The sequence below is a fragment of the Equus quagga genome, chromosome 4, assembly GCF_021613505.1.
Source record: "Equus quagga isolate Etosha38 chromosome 4, UCLA_HA_Equagga_1.0, whole genome shotgun sequence".
NCBI classification, from domain to species: Eukaryota; Metazoa; Chordata; class Mammalia; order Perissodactyla; family Equidae; genus Equus; species Equus quagga.
Genome location: NC_060270.1, coordinates 105,753,793 through 105,773,732, shown reverse-complemented (window position 1 = coordinate 105,773,732; position 19,940 = coordinate 105,753,793). Strand labels below are relative to the sequence as shown.

The 19,940-nt window shown below is 36.6% G+C and overlaps 1 protein-coding gene across 1 annotated transcript in view; it reads right to left on the bottom strand.

Moving 5' to 3' along the window:
* Positions 1-2,700, bottom strand: part of LOC124238240 (sodium channel protein type 2 subunit alpha) — an 82,241-nt gene extending 79,541 nt beyond the window's left edge. The window contains exons 1-2 of the mRNA XM_046658946.1: positions 2,434-2,700; positions 1,409-1,527 (exon numbers count right to left, since the gene is read on the bottom strand). Coding sequence (XP_046514902.1) covers positions 1,409-1,527; positions 2,434-2,700 — 386 coding nt within the window. The remainder of the gene's footprint in view (positions 1-1,408; positions 1,528-2,433) is intronic.
* Between the last annotated feature and the right edge of the window lie 17,240 nt (positions 2,701-19,940).

Below are 19,940 nucleotides of genomic sequence, written 5' to 3'. Positions count from 1 at the left end.
TTGAAAAACAAAGTAAGGAAACATTATTGTTTAATTCACAAGAAATTATTAAATCTTAAAACATAAAACATAAATATAAAATTAATATATGTTGATGTCTATACAAAACTTGAGGTAGGGGGTGGCATAGATTGAACTAGGTTAAAAGGACACTGAATTCCAGAATGCTATGTTTCTAAAGGCATCTAAAGTAATCCAATCTAATTTAATCTAATCATCTAATACCTAATCTAAAGACATCTTCTCTAATTCAAATATTTTCTGGGCCTGCCAGGTGCAGTGAGCTTTTATACTAGAAGCCTTAAGGCAGGGCCAGGGCTGACCATGTCTTAGAATCTAATTAAGAAACAACATTAAATGTTGTTCTGAGACTTTGCTTAAATTTTAATTTTCCCTCCAGGAACCTCACCTCTTGTCCTTTTTGCATATCAGTCTTCATCCCAAGGCTTCAGTGTTCTTCCTGTAAATGCCCCTGCCTGGCACAGCCCGAGTCTTCCTAACCTTTGCTTCCTCATTTTTTTCCAGGGCTGGCTGTCAACCAGACCACTGTCCCTGGCCTGGAATAAAACCTCTCATTCACAACTATGCTATTTAACTTCCAGGAGTAAATTAAATGACCATCTCCCACCAAGGTGTCATCAATCTCATTTCTAGGAAGTAGATACTTCAGTAAGGAGAATAAAAAACAAAATGAGGGTGTATATGGGTAGCCAGACAGTAAGCCTTTGAAGAGAGATAAATGTGGTAGGACCTGTGACTTGAAAAAAACTAACAAGCAACAAAAAAAGGAAGGAAGGAAGGAAGGGTGGAAGGAAAGAAAGAAAGAGAAAGAAAAAGACAATAGAAAATCAATGGGAATGCTGTTGGGAAGAGAAATATTTGAAAGGCTAATTTTAAACAGTCACAATTGTAAACATTGACTAACTCCAAGCTTTCAAATGCTGAAACAAAAAGCAGAAAGTAGTAAAATTCAGACCGAAGTACATAAAATTGTGCAATTCAGAGTATGTGTATATTTTCCAAATGTAAAAGCAATAAAGAAAATTGGCTCAAGGAGTTTACCCTTAGATAACACCATAAAATTTGAAGACTTATAAAAGGATAGGCTGGTAACACAGTCAAAGTTAATGAAGAAGTCTTGGATACAGCAAGCAATTCAGAAGGGAGCAGCGGAGGAAAGAAGAACGACAGAAGCAGTGAGTCAGGGAGAGGAGAAATACTTAGAAGATGGGGAAAAGTGGTTTACTTACTTATGATCCCATTTTGCAGTATGCTATCTGTCGAGTAAGAGGAAAGAGAAACAAGAGCACATAACATTGCCAACCACATATATTTTTGAAAAATTCCCGGCTCAATAATTCAGTCAAAGAGCAAAATCATATCAAGTGACTATTTGAAAAAAGGATATGAATGTACCAAAATCTTAATAGCTAATTTTCGAATAGGGTTGAAGGGAGTTAAAATGTACAGGGCAGAGGTGGCACTGAATCGAGAGATTGCTTTCCCTTTATTCAATACTATAAACGTCTGAAAAAGAAAACAACACAGAGAACAGAATTTAGAATCTTAGTATTAGAATAAAGAACATTTTAAGAGAAAGGTGAGACCATTATTTAGAGATATAGCTTTATAAAATAATATAGCAATGTACTAATTACTACCATATGACATGGTGATAGGTGCCTTTGCCTTTTGAGCACTACAAACTCTCCTAAATTTGGTAAGTGACATGAGGATTTAAAGAAGAAAATAAAGGAAATTTGTAGTTACTGCCATAGGAATTCTTAGCATCTCTATCGAGTTTTGATATCATAATTTTTAAACTGTATTTATAATTCATGAAAAGCACAAAAGTGAGGCTTTGATTACTTCTTCAGTGACATAAAATTTATTTTCATGAGAACGTCAGGGTTTTCCAGGTGTGTTTTGGGATCAGACTATTTTCTGGGCACTTACAAGTCCCCTGCTAGTATTCCGTCTGCAGAGGGCCCTGGGAAGGGCAGAGTCTATGGTCTGAAGTCATAAACCTGCTGAAGATCAAAGTACTTCATACAGAGCTCAAGATTGTAAAGGGGAATTTAGATACTACTTCTGGAAATATAATATACAAATGTACATATATAAATTATATACTCCTTGTTTTCACTTTTGGCTTCACTACACTGCAAGGTGAATAGACTTTTGCCCTCCCTCCATTTCCCCACCACAGGATGCCTCTTCAGTTCACTGCCCGTCCCGGAATGTAGGTTCAAATGGGTGCTTCCAAAAGACTTCTAGGGTAATGGGTCCAGACGTGACTAGGCCCACCAAGCATCCTGGTGATACTTTAGACAGAGGAGAGGAGGCACAATCTTCTTCACCAGACATCCCTGGGACTAGTCTAGAACCAGTTAGTAAGTAGAGGAAGTAAAGGCAACTTGACTAAGAACTCACTTTTTTATTGATATAGTACGGGTCCAGGTCCTCCAGGGGCTCTGACACCATCTCTGGAGGAATGTCTCCATAAATAAACGGAAGGGATTTTCCTGCTTCCAAGTCACTATTTGGCTTTGGGCCATTTTCATCATCCTCATCCTTGCGCTCTTGTTTGGGTCTCTTAGCTTTCTCTTCTGCAATGCGTTGTTCAATAGCAGCAAGGGATTCCCTGGTAAAGAAGCGGAAGCTGTCAGGTCCTGGCGGTACCAGCACTGACTGTGCCATCTTTTCATCCTGCTCCTTTAATCACTGTTTAGCTCCTTGCATAAGAAAGTGCTATGGAAACAAGAGACAGAGAGAGAGAAAAAAAGCAGTGGCTATTAGGACAAAAAAGTGACTGTGGCAATTACATGATATTGAGATAAAATATATAAACCAAGCTATCTATAATATTTTACTAAGGAAGCTGTATTTGGCATCCGGGGGATTCTCATGCATGCATTCATTTGCTTGCATGAAGATCTATATTCTATATTCAGTAGGTGTCTATGAGGTAATCTCATCTCCCACTCCCAAAATGTATGAAGTGAAAATATCTAGTTCAGAGCTCAGAAATGGAGGATACTGGTTTGTGCTTGCTGTTTCACTTGTGTGAATATTTTGGCAGCCATCTTTTCCAGCATCCTAGTTGAAAAAATTTCAGAGATCCAAAACAAGAGATGAAAAATCACCCAAAATTGTGGAACCTGGGCTATGCGAAGATCTTGCACGTATCTCTCCATTTTTTTCCATGTTCCCTTTGGCCCACTTTTCCACCTTTAAAAGCTTATTCAAAATCAACGCACCTGGTAAAGAGCTCTGGAAATCCTGAAATGCCAGGCTATGGAAACACAGGTAGGCACTGCTTGAAAGCAGGGGAGAGGGAAGGAGCAGGGGATGCCCGATTGCGTTTGGAACTGCTCGGAAGCTACACAGGAAGGGATCCAGTTCCTGCCAAACTGGGCAGGAAGTCACCCACGTCAGAGGTCTGGAGCTTGGACCCCCTGGCTTAGCAACCTGCTGCTAGCTAGTGTAATTGCTTCTTAAATTAACAAATTTGCAGTACCTTAGGAAATGCTGTAGAGATAGCCCATTTTCTCAAATAGTGCCCATTTCACATAGCAGATTTGGACTTGAAAAAAATAATAAGTTTAACATAGTTTGTCCTTTAAGCAAACTCTATTAGGTTGGTCTGTACGTTAGCATAAATGGAGTTTTACTGGTATTCTAATCATATTTTACTAGACTAACATACATAACTCAACAGAACACACCAATCCTTCCCAATGTTATCACTGAGCCAGTGGCAGGAGTTTTATGTTTTTTGAAACAATACAACTAAAATCTGAACTCCTGAATGCTATCTGTATGAAATCACTTATGTATTTTTCCTTCTTTTAAAAATATCAATCCATTTAATCCCCCACCCTACAGGAATGAGAGTTGCCATTTAAATATATGAGGTGCATTTTCTGAGTATAAAATGCATTAACATCCAGTTCATTTGTGCAGCACATGCCAGATAAAACAGAGGGAAATCTAAAATAACATAAGCTATTGTACCATTCCCATAATTTTTCTTTTGAAGTAGACTAGGACCTTTCAGCCACCAGCTAGCAGAATGCCCTCTCAGTATCACAGTGCCTCCAAACATCAATCATTTTCCTCACCCATCCTCAGAAACCCTTATGCCTAGCGACAGGCATAGGCATGGAGATGGTCCTTGCACATTCCGGGGAGGAAACTGCCATGCCTGGGTGCTCTAATAGAAGAGACATGTTAAAACATGCAGCCAGCAGCTTCAAAATGAAAGTGGTCCTCTGCAGATTCCCCCAAAGACTCTACTGTAAAGGTAGAGAAGCATTACAGAGAATAAGCATAATAAGAATATGAACACATTACCCCTGTAGAATCTTTTACACCAAGAGTTTGGGATTGATAAGCTGGCACCAAGAAGACTGCAGCTAAAATTCCATCATGCTTTTTTTTCTTTTTTTAATTTTTTTTTTTTTTTTAATTCTCCTTCAAAGACCACACCTAACTTCCTGTAAAAGGATTCTGGTAACTGAAGTAAGAACAGGCATTTCCTGTGCGGGGACTACAAAATGGCATGATTGTAACTACCGCTAGAGGGCGGGGGAACTGCGAAGAGAAACCGCTCCCAGCGTACACACAGACGTACGTTTGAAACAGCCCAAAGCTTTCAGTAATGGAGCTCTCATCTTCTACAGGCTTCTCTTAGGACAAAACGTTAAGACTTTGCTGATTTCAATTATTAATTTTGTTAACCTATAATGCTTCTGTTCATGGCTTTTATTTGCTAAGCCGGAAGTCAATCAATACAAATAATTTGAATTAAAAGAAAAAAAGTAAATAATGAAGAGTTAAAAACAAAAACTCATAATGCTCTAATCATATTAATGAAAGTCTTACATACAGTGGGATTTAGCATCAGCCTCAGCCCCAGAGTATCTGGAGTCTGATAAAATGCTTTGCTAATTCAACAGAGATGTCCTTTGTGCCATACAAGCTAACTTTCTCTAGAAATAAAATTAACTTGATGAGACATCAATCTTATTCTAGCTATGATTTAAATTACTGAAAAGCAGCCAGAAGAAAACTGAAAAGCCAGTGGGATCCCAAAGGCCAGTCTTTCAAACTAATAACATAGTCAAGATTTGAGGGCTTAATATATACCAGTCACTGACTGGGCTAAGATGTCTACATGCACTATATCATTTCATCCTCCCCACAACCCCATCAGATAAACACTTTCACGATCCTTACCTGAAAACTAAAGAAAGGAAGTACACCGAGGTTAGGAAAAGTCACCCAAGGTCGTAGGGGCAAGATTCAAAATCAGTGTCTGACACCAAAAATCTGTGAACTTTACTCAGTCATAAAAAAGAAACACCTGCTCATGCAACTAAAGCCTAAAATAAGGATAAAATAAAAATCAGGCAGTCGCACCAATTATAATCAGAAAGTCATAATTATTAAATCAATTTATTTTGCATATGTTTTAGCTTCATCATTTTCATTAGAAAATGTACTTGTGGGAAATAAGCAAAGAGGAGATATAGCCCAAAAAGAGTTTAGACACTCTAGTAAGTCTCTTTTGATTATTAGAGAAAAAAGAATGATTCAAACTGGCTTAAGAGAGAGAAAGAAAGAAAGGGAGGGAGGGAGGGAGGAAGGAAGGAAGGAAGGAAGGAAAAGGAAGAAAGAAAGGAGAAAAAGGGAGTCCATTGGTTCAAGCTTTATCGTCTCAGGCTAGCTTTAGGCATGGGATGATTCAGGAGCTCAATTGATGTTACCAGCACCTGGTTATGCTGTATTCTTTGGCTCTGATTTCCATGGTGATAGCTTTTCTAGAGATTCATCCTTGATTGTAGTAAAATGCTATAGCAGCTCCAGCCTCCCAACCTCCCAGACTTAAATCCAATAGGAACAAAGACCCAAAAAAACTCTCATTGAAACTCACTGGCTCCAGTTGGGTCACAAGTCCCTCCCTGAAGTAATCACTCTGTCCAGGGTAATACTGTGTTTTGTGCTTTGATTGGCCTTCCTAAACCAAATGCCTACCCTTGGAATTAGGAGGGAACCTCACTTAAAACCTAAAAACGGACAGGGTTGTGGTGGTGATATAGAAACATTCCTCAAAAGCAGAGTTGGAGTACTATAAATGGACTATAGGACTAAGGGGGGATTGATACTGGTCAACAAAAACAAACAAGTATACACTTTAGTCACATATTGGTCATATTTGTAGTGCCTCAATACTTAGAGTAACATTATGAACTTCAGGAGATAGATATATATCACCTATTTTCTAGCTTCGCCGTTTCTATTAGGAAAAAAAAAAATATATATATATATCCTCCATGTATACCATCTTAAAGATTAGAAAGCAGGCAGGATATTTAGAAGATTCCTTCTCCAAAGTAAGTTGTCCTACTGTAATCAAATATTTCACAAATCTCTATGGCGAGCATTAGCTTCATTTATGAAATAAATATAAGAATATTCTGGTGTCACTTTACAGATATGCTTAACAATAGGCTAACTTGTTATACAAAAGGTTCCAATTCAAAAAATAAATTAAGGAGGCAAAAATTTACCAAGTGATTTTCCAAACATAGTTTTGAGGGGAGACTAACTATAGGAATAATGCATAGTGCTTACTTTTCGTCAAACACTATTTTAAGAACTATGAAACCATTTAATTCTTATAAACAACCTGATGAAGTAGATACTGTGATCACCCCCATTTAAAATGTGAGGAAACTGAGGCATCAAGAGTTTAAATAACTTGCAACATGCATAAGTTCTCACAGTTGTCAGTAGGAGAGACAGAATTTGAACTCGTGCTCTCGGGCTACTCAATCCAAGTTCCTAACCATTATGCAACGCTTCTCAAGCCTTTTTCCTGAATCATTCACTATCAGGAACACACCAACGCAATGAAATTTCTTTGATACTATCTTAGTTGTAGGGTTGCCCCTTTCTCTCTTTTTGATCCTAGCCAGTGAACATGTCTTAGGATATTTAAAAAGGTGAACATAAAATGTTTTACCAAAATATCCAAGACATAAGATGAGCAACACCCGAATATTATTTCCGTCTCAAAAAGACTTTTGTGAAATACAGATTTGAAATACAAATCAGTCTTTTGTTTCTGATTTCCCAGGATGAGGTCTTCAGAAGTCATGCATAGTAATTTTTCTTCCATTTTCTCTGACTCTTGTTAACACCATACTGATATTTTATGAGAATGATAAATGACGTATATTTTGTGAAGTTTTTAAGCTTCATTCAGTTGTATTACTTTTCAGACAAAAGATTTTGTATTACAACTTTTAAGGCCAGACATTATCTTTGGAAGACCCATAAATAATGGGGAAGGCAAACACTGTTATTTTAAGTAGTCAGAAAGCAAAGAATATTAAGAATTGGATTTCTAAATTCTGATGACAGTTCTGTTTTGCTTTCAATGTATTCTTTTATTTTTCTCATTTATAAAAGAGGAACACATTTCTAAATTAAAATATAAAAGAAAAATTAAGCCATGTTATTATATATAGTGACATCTACAAAAAAGTAGTAGTTACAGTTATATGAAAGATAGGGCACTAACAAAACAAAGATATATAGTAATAAATAGTATATGTCTCTAATTTCTTGCCACAAAGATCCACATTTATAATTATAAGTGCTCTGAAGTTAAATTTATGCTAAGAAAATTATTGTCTTGTTAAATCTCATGGATAAGGAAATAATTATATAATAGTTTATATTATAATTAATGATAGTGCATAAATGCTCAAAAAACAAGAGAATTTTATACTTAAGAGTTAATAAAGCTGAGAAACACTAAGGAATGTCTTTTTCTGAAAGTGATCTTTTAATCCTATTTTACAAATGTAATTTTTAGTTTTCTTCAATGCATTAGAGTAATACTGGAAACATAAACAAGAAAAGATTTGCTAAATGTTCTCTGAAGATTTATTTTATGGATTTTCTAGTTTCCTTTAATCTGTAGATTTGAGTCTATTTTCTCATGAACTTTTTGATTGTCACTTACTGTGTTTGTGCATATCCTTCTCTCTTTAAACTTGATCCACTAGCTCATTTCAGTAATTAACAATTTCCATGAAAGCGAGAAAGTTCTGAACAACCAGACTTACATGTTTTTCCACTATAGATTAGCAACAGACCACAATAAAAAAATGAAAGACAGGCTTAGTACGTACTGTTCAAATAAAGTGTCATTTTTTGTTAAATGCTAGCTAGGTTTAGTTCCAATATGAAAAAAGCTTATTATCAATATTCTATATTCATATTATATTTGTTGAGCAATATTCTTTATAAATGTATAGCTATTCCTTTAAATGACTGTTTTTTAAATACATTTTGTTTTTCTTAACAGAAATGCACACCAATGTTATCCTAATGATCCCTGGGAAACATTATTCAATATACTGATAATCAATTTACATTCAGCTTCCCACAGAAAAAATAAGTTATATATAATGAGATATGCCTATACCTTTATACAAACATTTTTGTTTTATTGCAGGTAGACTGGCAACCCATTTCTACATCTTTTCTTAATCTTCAGATGTATTAAATGCATGTTAGTAGACATCCATAAACTACTCCAGCCCTTCCTAAATGACTTATCAACTGGAAGGCCACTTCTAATCTGATTACATATTAGTTTGTTTTCGATGGATAGATTGTGATAGAATCACAGAATTCCACTTCTGGATCTTGACAGTCTGTATGGTAAGGAACAAAATTTCCTAAGGTGTGTCCTCCCCGTGAAAGTGAGACATTTCCATTTATTCCATATGCCTGAATATTTTCAGCTCACTTTTCTTCATTTCTTGTGTTTCATTGAGGACTTCTGCCTAAAACTTTCCCCCTCAGCCCTCACCCTGTTCTATGGGGTAGAAAGAAGCAGCCTCTGAACTCCTCAGTCAAGTAGCAGATCTGAATGTCTGGGCATCTTTGCCAGGAGAGAACAAGCAAGCAGAGCCAGGAGCAGGAATGGAAAACAATGCCCAAAAGATAGCTACGTTCCAGCATCCGAGATAGACAGTTTGTGTGTGTGTGCACATGTGTGTGTCTCAGAGAGTGAGAGAGAACTAGAGATGAGAGAATGAGAGCATAAGAGGTTATAGATTTGCTGCTTCATGACATGTTAACATGACCTAAATTTCAGCACTCTACTTGGTTCTTGATATTAATTCTCTCATTTATCCTTGCAATATTTTGTGAAGAAAGTAGTGTTGTTGCCACTTTTCTAATGTGGTGGTGATCTGGGCTTGTGGAGTCTGCCTAACTTGACATTGCCACACAGCCAGCATTTAAACTCACGTGTGTCTGATTTCAAATTCTAAATACACTTCATTGTCCCATTTTCCCTCAGAACTGAGAACTGTACCATTGATATGCAAGTTGAGAAGGATAATGTGAAATAGTTCTGATTTTTAAGTCACAGGATCCCTATTTGTACCTCAGATATCTGTAGATACCAGAGGCCTACTACTATTAAAGCAACTGGTGACCCATTAGGAATAACTGGTTTTCCCATTATAGTCTTGCTATTGTGGGGTTAGCTTGACTTCTTTTGGAATAAGACAAAGTCTTTGAACCTTAATTTTTTCATCAGTAGAAATGAAGGCTCATTTTGAATTTTATTAAATAAATTTATAAGAAAAAGCAAAGCACTATGACTGGGACATAGTCGATGCTTGATAAATGCTGTTTCTTTCCCTTTTTTCAGACTCCTTAGTGATGTTTATCATTTCTACCTTTCATTAAAGTTATTTGTGCAAAGCCTATCTGCCCTATGACATCATCTTTCTTATCTTATCCCGTCTGTCTTTGTAGTTTCCACAATGTCCAGCATCGTATCTCACCTTAGATTAACCATCCAGTAAATCATTGATGAACTAACAGCTGTCACCCTATATTTATTCAGGAGCTTTCTTGTTCTTTTCACTGAGGACACTTTCCTTTCTCTGCAGTATAATTTATGTGTCATGATGCCAGACTAACTCTAGGTTTCTGATTTTTTTTTTGTTTCAGTTATACAGAACTGTACAAGTGACTGCGTACATTATGGTACCTCCACAGCTTAAGCTCACCTTACCTTTCCGAACAGATGCCCTAAAGAGAGTAGTCAGACTACCCTCTTCACTACCTCTCCTCTCCATCACACACACACACGCTTCACACATGCCCACATGTGCTCAAGTGCATATATACACACATATGCTTGTTTCCGCCTCTGGAGCTTATTTCTCCAGCCCAGAAAGTTCAACATTCACGCATTTGTCTTTTCCAATCTTTTCAATTCTTCAGTACAGTCCCTCTGGAAAGCTTTCTTTACGGACTCTCTTCTTCATTTTCTGAATTTCCATTATACTTAAAGCGGAAAAATAGTGTGGTACTAAGCTTATCACATCCCTCTACATACATTTGCTTTTTGCTTTAATTCACCCTCCAAACTACTTCTAGGTCGATTTTAATGAAAGTACAACCTTACATTTGTCACTCTCACCCAAGCATCTTCAATTATTCTCCATTAGAATCCATATAAAGTACAAATTCCTCTCCCTGACATTTAAAGAATGCTCCAAATTTCCTTTCCAGTCTTATCTCCCATGAACCCCTACCAGTACTTTATGGTAAACAAGAAATAATTTCTTCAAATTTTCCTAAACTTGCACCCTGATCTCCGCGTTTCTACCTCCAAGATATTGCTTACGCTGTTTTCACAACCTGAAATTTACTACATCAACCTGATATGACAATAGCAATTTTAAATCTCAAATACTATATTTTCCACGAATATTTCCACATCCTTCCAGCTGGTTATGTCCTTTCACTATTTCAAGCTTAATAGCACGTATTTTTCACACACTGTTGTATTTGTGTAACTGCCTTGAGGTAAGGCTATGATGTGCTCTTCTTTCTAACTCTTGAAGTACATAAAACAATACCTTGCACAAAGTATATGCTCAATAAAAGAACCGAATAACAGAAGATTTCAAAGAGGCACAGTATTGAACAAGCCGTCCTGTTGAAGGGGGCCTAGATGTGCAATAGGCTCTTGTGACTCCAGAGGGCAAATCTAAGATAAATATGGATCCTACAGGAAGGAAAACTTTGATTCAATACAAATAATAATGTTCAAATTCTTAGACCTGCATAAAACAAAACGACTATTCTTTAATAAGAAATAATTCTCAATTACCAGAGATATTCAAGCAGATACTGTAGAAGGGATGCTTGTCTGGGCAAATAACTGGAATGTATAATTCCAAAAATATTTCCAACCTCCAGATTCTATGATTAATGAAAAAAACATAGTATCAAATTATCTTATACTAAAGTAAGAATAATGAAGACAGAATTAAATTAATTATTAAGATCTTCTACATAAATTCTGGATTAGAGATATGTCAACATCCCCAAAATGGTCATGGAGCATTTTATCTCTCTCATCAGTGGCTGCTCCAACTTAGCTGTGAGCCCCAAGAGAGCAAGGAGCTTGTCTGGGCTTGCTAACCACCTTCCCGTATCCAGGGTTTATTGTATCATGTGGTTTCTCCATAAATATGTGGTACTGAATTAAAAATGAGACCTTATTTGCATTTGCATGACTAGATCAAAAAAGTCAAAGAGAAGACAGTAAAGAAAGTCTTACCAATGAAATCGAGCTTGTTTTAAAAATACAATTAATTACTGCTTCTTGGACTGCAATAAGAAAACATTGAAAAGCAATGGTATGAAGTTCTTCTTGCTTCTTTTTAGGATCAAGAATGAATCTATTTGTTATTGTTGGGTTCACATTGTAAACAACATCTTTTCAGCAAAGATATCAAAATATGTGCCCAAATACATGTTTCCCTTTTTAAATTAGTTACCTTGGAGCTCCAGGCACTTACCCCAAGAGTGCTGACTCTAAACAGTTTTGGATTTCCTTCTTTTGGAGTTGTCGCTCATATTTTTAGGGGGCTAATTTACAGTTCCTTTTTTTTAACAAGCGTTTTTGGCGCTCTGTTTCTAGCTACACCTGATTTATGCAACATCATTCATTTTGAGGGGCTTTTATTGACTATTATTTGGTGGGCACCAGGCTCCTGAAAAAAACACAGTACTTATGGAGCCAGACAGAACTGGTTTGTGTTCTGCTAGTTTCTAGCTGTGCTTCTTTGGGCAAAGGATTTAGATTATAATGAGGATTAAAGGCGATAAGTCAAATACCCAGTACACATAGCTACTTATCTGCTTTTCCCCTATGCCCTTCAGGCTCTTACACTCAGCATTGTACTAAGCAGAATGAATAAGACCAAATATAAAGCTGGAACTCTGATCTTTCAAAATTTACAGTGCAGTTTATCATTTAACAAACAAATTTTTACGTGGTAACCAAGGACCAGCATTCTTCTAGATGCTTAGGACACAGTAACCAAACAGACAAAACTCTGCCTTCATGAAGCTTATATTCTATGTATTCTGCTGCTACAGATTATGTACAAGTAAGTTAGATACAGACTAGAGCAGGTGGTGCTAGTTGCTATGGAAAAAGATGATGCAGGAAACAGAGGAGAAATATCAGGGTGCGGGATGGGGGAGGAGAAGGGTGTGTGGTAAATGTAAATGGGGTGCTCAGGTAAAGTCTTGCCAAGGAAGTTACTTTAAAGCAAAAGCCCTCCAAGGACCCAATGAAGCCAGCCAAGTCAGCAGCCTTCCTGGATGACAGGGTTCCAAGCAGAGCAAATGCATGAAGGGAATTGCAGAAAGGTATTCACATTTGGAAAGGCCTACAGAAAGGTAAATAACATTGAAAGACTAAAATGACAACACAAGGCAATAACACATCAACAGGAAGAGGAAAGTAGAGCAGGTAGCAGGGACAATGAGTACAACAGCAGATGCTGCCAACCTCAGTTAGGCCTGCCATCTGGTTTCCCAGCAGTTTCACCGGTGACACCTGTGACATAAATGTCAAGATCAGAGCCCAAGCCAGACCCTGAGAAGCAACAATCATACGAGAAATAAAGGAAAGCTCACTGCCACTCAATGTCCTGGGCCTGAACACAGAAGGGGGATTCTGAAAGCAGGATAGCCATGCGTGGCCACTTAGAAAAGTCTAAACCTGGTTGGCTGTCTGCAGGGTGGACCCAGGAACAGCCCTACGGATATGGAGAGTATGGCAGCCAAACTTAGCAGCTAGAAACAGCTCCACGTCAGAGAAGCAGACAAAACAAAATGTTGCCTATCCTTAATGCCTAGAAATATTGGTCGAAAGTTTAAAAGATTAGAATAGGGATAACTCTTTTTTTGGACCATGATACAGTTTTAAGAAGAGACAATAGCACCAATTAAGAGATACAGATACAAAACAGATACTGCTACAAAACTTTTGTTTTCATGTGTAAAATGTGTTGGCAATGCATTTGTCTGTTCAACGTGTTGGCAGCTCCCCTCATTAGCACATTCTCTTACTTCTAATCACTCCTAATACATTTTAGAGAGAACAAAGAGAGAATTAGCCACTCTGTTCCTTGGTTCACGTCATCTCTTGACTCTTAGGCTTTTTCCTCTCTAATTTTTTTATTTTCCCCTCTCTTCAGGATAAAGACAGTTCCTATCTTTGTTAAATCTGTAAGGTTGCTGTCGGAATGACTTCTGATTATTTGAAGTAAAATGTTTTTTTGAACCGCAAAGCATTATAGCATTGCTAATTCATTTTCTTCTTTTTCTTAATATTATTGAAATATCAACTTTTGCCTGTAGGAATGAATGGAGAAAGGGTATTTTAAATGAAAAGAAATGATCTCTTGCATTCTGTATTTAAAAGCTTCCCTATATAACTCCACGTATGTGAATTAGAAAAGTATGGAGAGCTCATAAGAGTGTTTGGTTTTGAACAGCTCTCTATCCATGCACATAGACTCAGAAGCCCTCATACGTCAGATCATGTGATTCCCACCCCATCACATTGCTGCTCTGGTTTCATCTGCAAGCTAAAGCAGGAAAAACAGCAGGCTTGAGAAGGGAAAAGGGCAAAAGGCTCAGGAAAACAGATGCCTCCCCCCAATAAAGTGATCATTTGCCTTCTACATATTTATTTCGAGGCTCATACTCGTGAATGACATTTCCCATTTATTTTTCTCACTGCCAACCAAACAAAATATACTGAAATCATTAAAAGCAATGACTGATCTGTAAAAGCAGCCTCGTCACTTGGAAACTATCAAAGGGCAAGAAATGACTCACACATTTTTTGAAAAGTTCAAATCATGATCACAAATTGCAAACTGAATTTTCTTTTGGTTTCTCATGAAAGAGAGAGAGAGACAGAATGGTTTGAGTTCTATAAAGAAAATATTCTTCCAAATAAAAAAATTTATAAATTAGAAGACATGACTTAGATTTAGAATTAAATCTCTACTTTTCTTTATGACATTGAGCAAATTTTCTTCTTCTGCTGGGACTATAACCAATGCCAATTAAAGTCATAGATTTTGGGTTTGGAAGGGGGCCTCCCAAGACATCATTCTGTCAGGCTACTTCTATTCATTAAGGATAGAACTGAAATCAGAGACAGATGGTTTTGTCTCGGATCTCAGAACAGAGATTTCACAACTTTTCTTGGTTGTCTTTTCAACTCTTTAATCACCATCTAACTTATCCTTTAGTTATAATCTTTGTCAATATTAACATTATGCAGACTATTTCGGTTAGTGTTTCACTGGATGGAAACGGAAGCATCATACCCAACCCTACATGAGATTTATAAGGGGAAAATTGTCAACGCATTTATTTAGCAATCTGTTGGCACTGAAGGGATATTTACTTAGTTCAACCAAGATCCAGTGACTTAATTACAATTGTAGGAGAATAAAAACTTTGGCTGATGGTGGGCATGGTCACTGTAGTTCCCAGCCTTCAGTCTGCTTTCCGACCATCTCCTTCCTCAATTCTTCTGAGGAGAATGGAATGCTAATTTGATTAATGACTTCCTGAGACAACAGAATGGTTAAAAGCCATGAACACACAAGATTTTTAACGTCTTGTATTCTAATTGCCATTCGGTATAGAACATTTTCTAATTTTCCTTATGATTTCTTTTTTGATCCATGGATTGATTATTTAGAAGTGGGTTGCCTAATTTCAAAAAAAAAAAAGACCTTTTTTTTAGATATCTTATTATTATGGGTTTCTAATTTAACTCCATTGTAGTCAAATACTCTGAAATGAATTGAGACAATTTATGGCCTAGCATAAGGTCTTTGGTGAATGTTCCATGTGCACTTGAAAAGAATGTATATTCTGCAGTTCAGCCTAATATTCTATAAATGTCAATTAAGTCTTCTTGTTTGATAATTGATATTACTCAAGTCTTCTATATCCTTACCAATTTTTTCTACTTGCTCTATCAATTATTGAGAGAAGATTATTAAAATCTCTAACAATAATTGTGCATTTGTCTATTTCTCACTTTATTCTGTATTTTTTTCTTCTATTTTAGAATTCTTTGATTTTATCATACACATTTAAGATAGTTATGTCTTGTTACAAACCAGCCCCTTTTCCCCTAGGAAATGACTATTTTTATCTGTCTTAGTATCCCTTGCGAAGTCTACTGTATTTGATATTAAAATAGCCATATCAAATTTCTTTTGCTTAGTGTTTACATGCTTTACCTTTTATTTTTATTATTTTTTCTCTTTTCTTTTTTTTTTTCTGCTTTATCTCCCCAAACCCGCCCTGCACATAGTTGTATATCTTAGTTGCAGGTCCTTCTAGTTGTGGGATGTGGGACATCGCCTCAACGTGGCCTGATGAGCGCTGCCATATCTGCGCCCAGAATGCAAACCCTGGGCCGCCGCAGCGGAGCGCGCAAACTTAACCACTCGGCCACGGAACTGGCCCCATCCTTTTATTATTCTTTTACTTTCAATCTGTCTGTATAATTATACTTAACATGTGTCTCTTGAAAACAGCATATCATTGGATCTTGCTTTTTATCCAGTCTGCTGACAATCTCAAGAGCAGTGAAAATATACACCCACAAAAAGACCAAAGACCTATACAAGAATGTTGATAGCAGCCTTTTTCATACTAACTATAACCCAGAAACCAATCAAACGTCCATCAATAGGAAAATGAAAAACAAATTAATTTATTTGCCCAAGAGAATATTATTCAACAACAAAATGTTATGAACTACTAATACACGCAACAAAATAGTTGAATCTAAAAAAAAAAAAACCATTGTGTTGAGTGAAAGAAACCAAGAAAAAACAGTACATACTTTATGACTTCATTTACGTGAAGTTTTTGAGGAGGTAAAACTAAGCTTTGGTGATAGAAATCAGAACCGTGGTGGTCTCTGGGGCAGGAAGGATTAACTGGGAAAGGGCACTGGGGAGATGGAGATGTCTACATCTTAATCCAGATGGTGGTTACAAGGGAGAATACATTTGTCAAAACTCAAACTAATGTGCATTTTATTTTATGCAAATTATACTCCAACTAGAGAAAATGGCATGAACCCAAGCTCTACGGCCTTTCTTCTACTTCCTGTTTTCCAATAAGTCTGTGTGACTACCCAAGCCAGACCTGGGTAAGCTGAGACAAGCCAAGCATCTTTGTTCACTCTCTTGCTGACCCTCTTTCAGCTGACAGAGGGTTCCTATCAGATATCTTCAATTTACTATCTCCATGTGGTTAGGATAAGAATATAAACTTCTCTCATATGGATTCACACTTTAAAGGGAAGTACAAGACCAATTATACATCTAAGATAACTGGCTCTAAGATAATTGGGAGTTGGTTGTTTTTTGGGTCTTTGATCATAATACCATCAATATTCCCTGCCCTTAAAGAATTCAAAACCTAATTAGGTAGTTAAAATAAACACATGGAAATTTAAATAACAGTACTGAGTCCACTAACAGTATAAGAGCAATGTACAAAAACAATACAAGACAACTAATAAGATACTATATGATTTGTTTGTGGTAACAATGACAAGCTGGAATAGATTTTTTTAAATTTTACAAAATGTTTTTATATACATTATTTATTTATCATTTACAACAACCCTAGGAGGTAGAATAAGGGGGTATGAATAGCTTCATCTTATAGATGAAGAAACTAGGTTTTTAGTCAGCATATGTCACTGACCACAGGAAGCAAACAAAAGATGCAAGGCTAAAACTTACATATTTTGATTCTTCCCCCAAAAGGATTTATTCTATACCCTTTGCTGTTTATAAAAAGTTAAAGGCATTGAGGGCTGGAGTGGTGAGCAATAGCTTCTTGTATGAGGTGGGACATAGGCTGAGTTTTAAAGGCTGGGCCAGAAGGGAAAGAGATTCCAATTGGAAGGGAAACCATGAGCAAAGGCCCAGCTCCAAGCAGGGCCTGGATCTGACCTCCAAGAGAAAATAAAGCAGGTCAGGGCAGTAGCAAATGAAAAGATCCGTTGGACTGGAGTGGAAGTTTTTTTTTTCTTAATTGTGGTAACATAGGTTTATAACATTATATAAATTCCAGGTGTACATCATTATATTTCAATTTCTGTATAGATTACATCATGTTCAGCACCCAAAGACTAATTACAATCCATCACCACACACATGTGCCTAATCACCCCTTTCGTCCTTCTCCCTCCTACCTTCCCCTCTGGTAACCATCAATCTAATCTCTGTTGCTATGTGTTTGCTTGTCATTGTTTTTATCTTCTACTTATGAGTGAGATCATATGGTATTTGACTTTCTCCCTCTGACTTAGTTCACTTAGCATAGTACCCTCAAGGTCCATTCATGTTGTCACACATGGCCGGATTTCATCATTTCTTATGGCTGAGTAGTATTCCACTGTGCATATATACCACATCTTCTTTATCCATTCTTCCCTTGATGGGCACGTAGATTGCTTCCAAATCTTGGTTATTGTGAATAATGCTGCATGAACATGAGGGTGCACATATCTTTATGCATTTGTGTTTTCATGTTCTTTGGTAAATACCCAGCAGTAGAATAGCTGGATCGTATGACAGTTCTATTCTTGATTTTTTGAGGAATCTCCATACTGTTTTCCATAGTGGCTGCACCAGTTTGCAATGCCTAGATCAAATTGCAGTTTAATCAGGGAAGGAAGATAGAGGCCAGATTGGAGAAGGTGTTAAATAGAATGCCAAAGGTCAATGGCAGCTTGTTGAAACTTTTAAGAAGGAAAAGTGGAGTATCAAGAAGAAAAGAGTTGATAACAAAATATCTTAAATATTATAAAACATTAATATAAAAATACTAATACATATTTAAGATTTGAATTTTAGTACAGTAGTGAGAATGGATAAGCAACAAATGGGTTATAAAGAAATAAAGGAATTAGGTACATAAAACTTCTTCAAGAAATTCACTGTTAAGGGAAGAAAAACAGGGACATAATAGAACCAAAGATTTGGTTCACATTTTTCAATATGAGAGAGCCATGCTTGCTTGAAGGCAGAACAAAAGGAGTTAATGAAGAAGAAGAAATTAAAGATATGAAGAGAGTACTTGCTTAAGGGGACTTTCTCTTGGAATATGAGGATAGGATGGGGTGAAGGACTCATCAAGCTTTGAAATCATGAGGAATAACATTAAGTACAGGGAAAAGTCAGAGTAAATGGATTAAAATACAGTTAAATTAAGTTAGCAGAGAAGATCAGATTCACCTGATCACCTCAATCTTTTGAGCAAAGTTTTGTGCTAGATATTGTCAGAAAAAAGTTAGAAGAAAAGAGTTGGGATTGGAAAATTCAGGAAAGAACAATAAGGCCATTTGAATTATCACTGATAAGAAATGGATTTTGTTGGATGTTTACAGAAGAAATATGATATTATAATAATAAAAAGACAGAAATCGTAGAGACTTGATTTTAATAAACAATAAATTTAGATAATAGTTCATACATATATAGTATCTCTATTAAATTAGCAATTTTTTTCCCACTTGAATAAAAAAAGATAATATGAAGTCCTTGTATGAGGTCAACTTTGGCTTAAAATTAGGAAAAATGTTCTGTCTAAATACTCAAGAAACTTAACACAATAGAACATCATAATAACCAATTTGGTTTTTTTGGTTAGTCAACAAAAGATAATATTGGTTGAAATCTTACTAAGGCCAAGTACTGTTCTAAATGTTTTACACGTACATTCTTTTATTTGATCAATCTCCACAATAATTTGTGGGATAGGAACAATTATTAACCCTATTACAAGGAGGCCAGAAAAGTGTATTTCTTGTCCAAGGACAGATTAGCAAGTAGGGAAGCCAGAATTCAGATGGGGCAACCTGATGGCGGAGTCCCAGCTCTTAACCACCATGTTTGCATGGTGACTAAAATCATCTATGGAAACTGTAAACTGTTAGTCATGGCTCTACTTCCTGTTACAGTGATAAGATTTCAAAATTTTATTTTAGGTCTACTAGCACAAGGTCAGATTTTGACCACTGTCACCTCCCCTCCCTTTATATCCAGTAGAACTTCATGCAGGAGTATAAACTCCAAGGAGTAGAGTTGCCTCGTGCAAATTAAGCAATGTAGATTTTATAGTAAGGACACAGGGAATCATTGGGGACCATTATGCAAAAAAGCAACACGATCAGGTTTCTTCCTCTCTTTTTTCCCCCCAGTGTTGTCAATCCCAGCTGCCTTGCAGGCCCCACATTGGCAGAAACAGAGCCAAAGTCCAATCCTTGCAGACTGAATTTCTACTCTGTGGACTTTACAGAGCTGTGGCCCCGACCACATTTTCTTTCACATTTTGTTTCCCCTTACACTTGAAACCCTCTCATACCAGCATATCCTCCTCCCAAGTACCTCTGTGTTAACATAGATGTGCTAGGAGACCAACAACACTATCTTTTTTTGTGTGAAGTAATTTTATTGGGATTATAATGG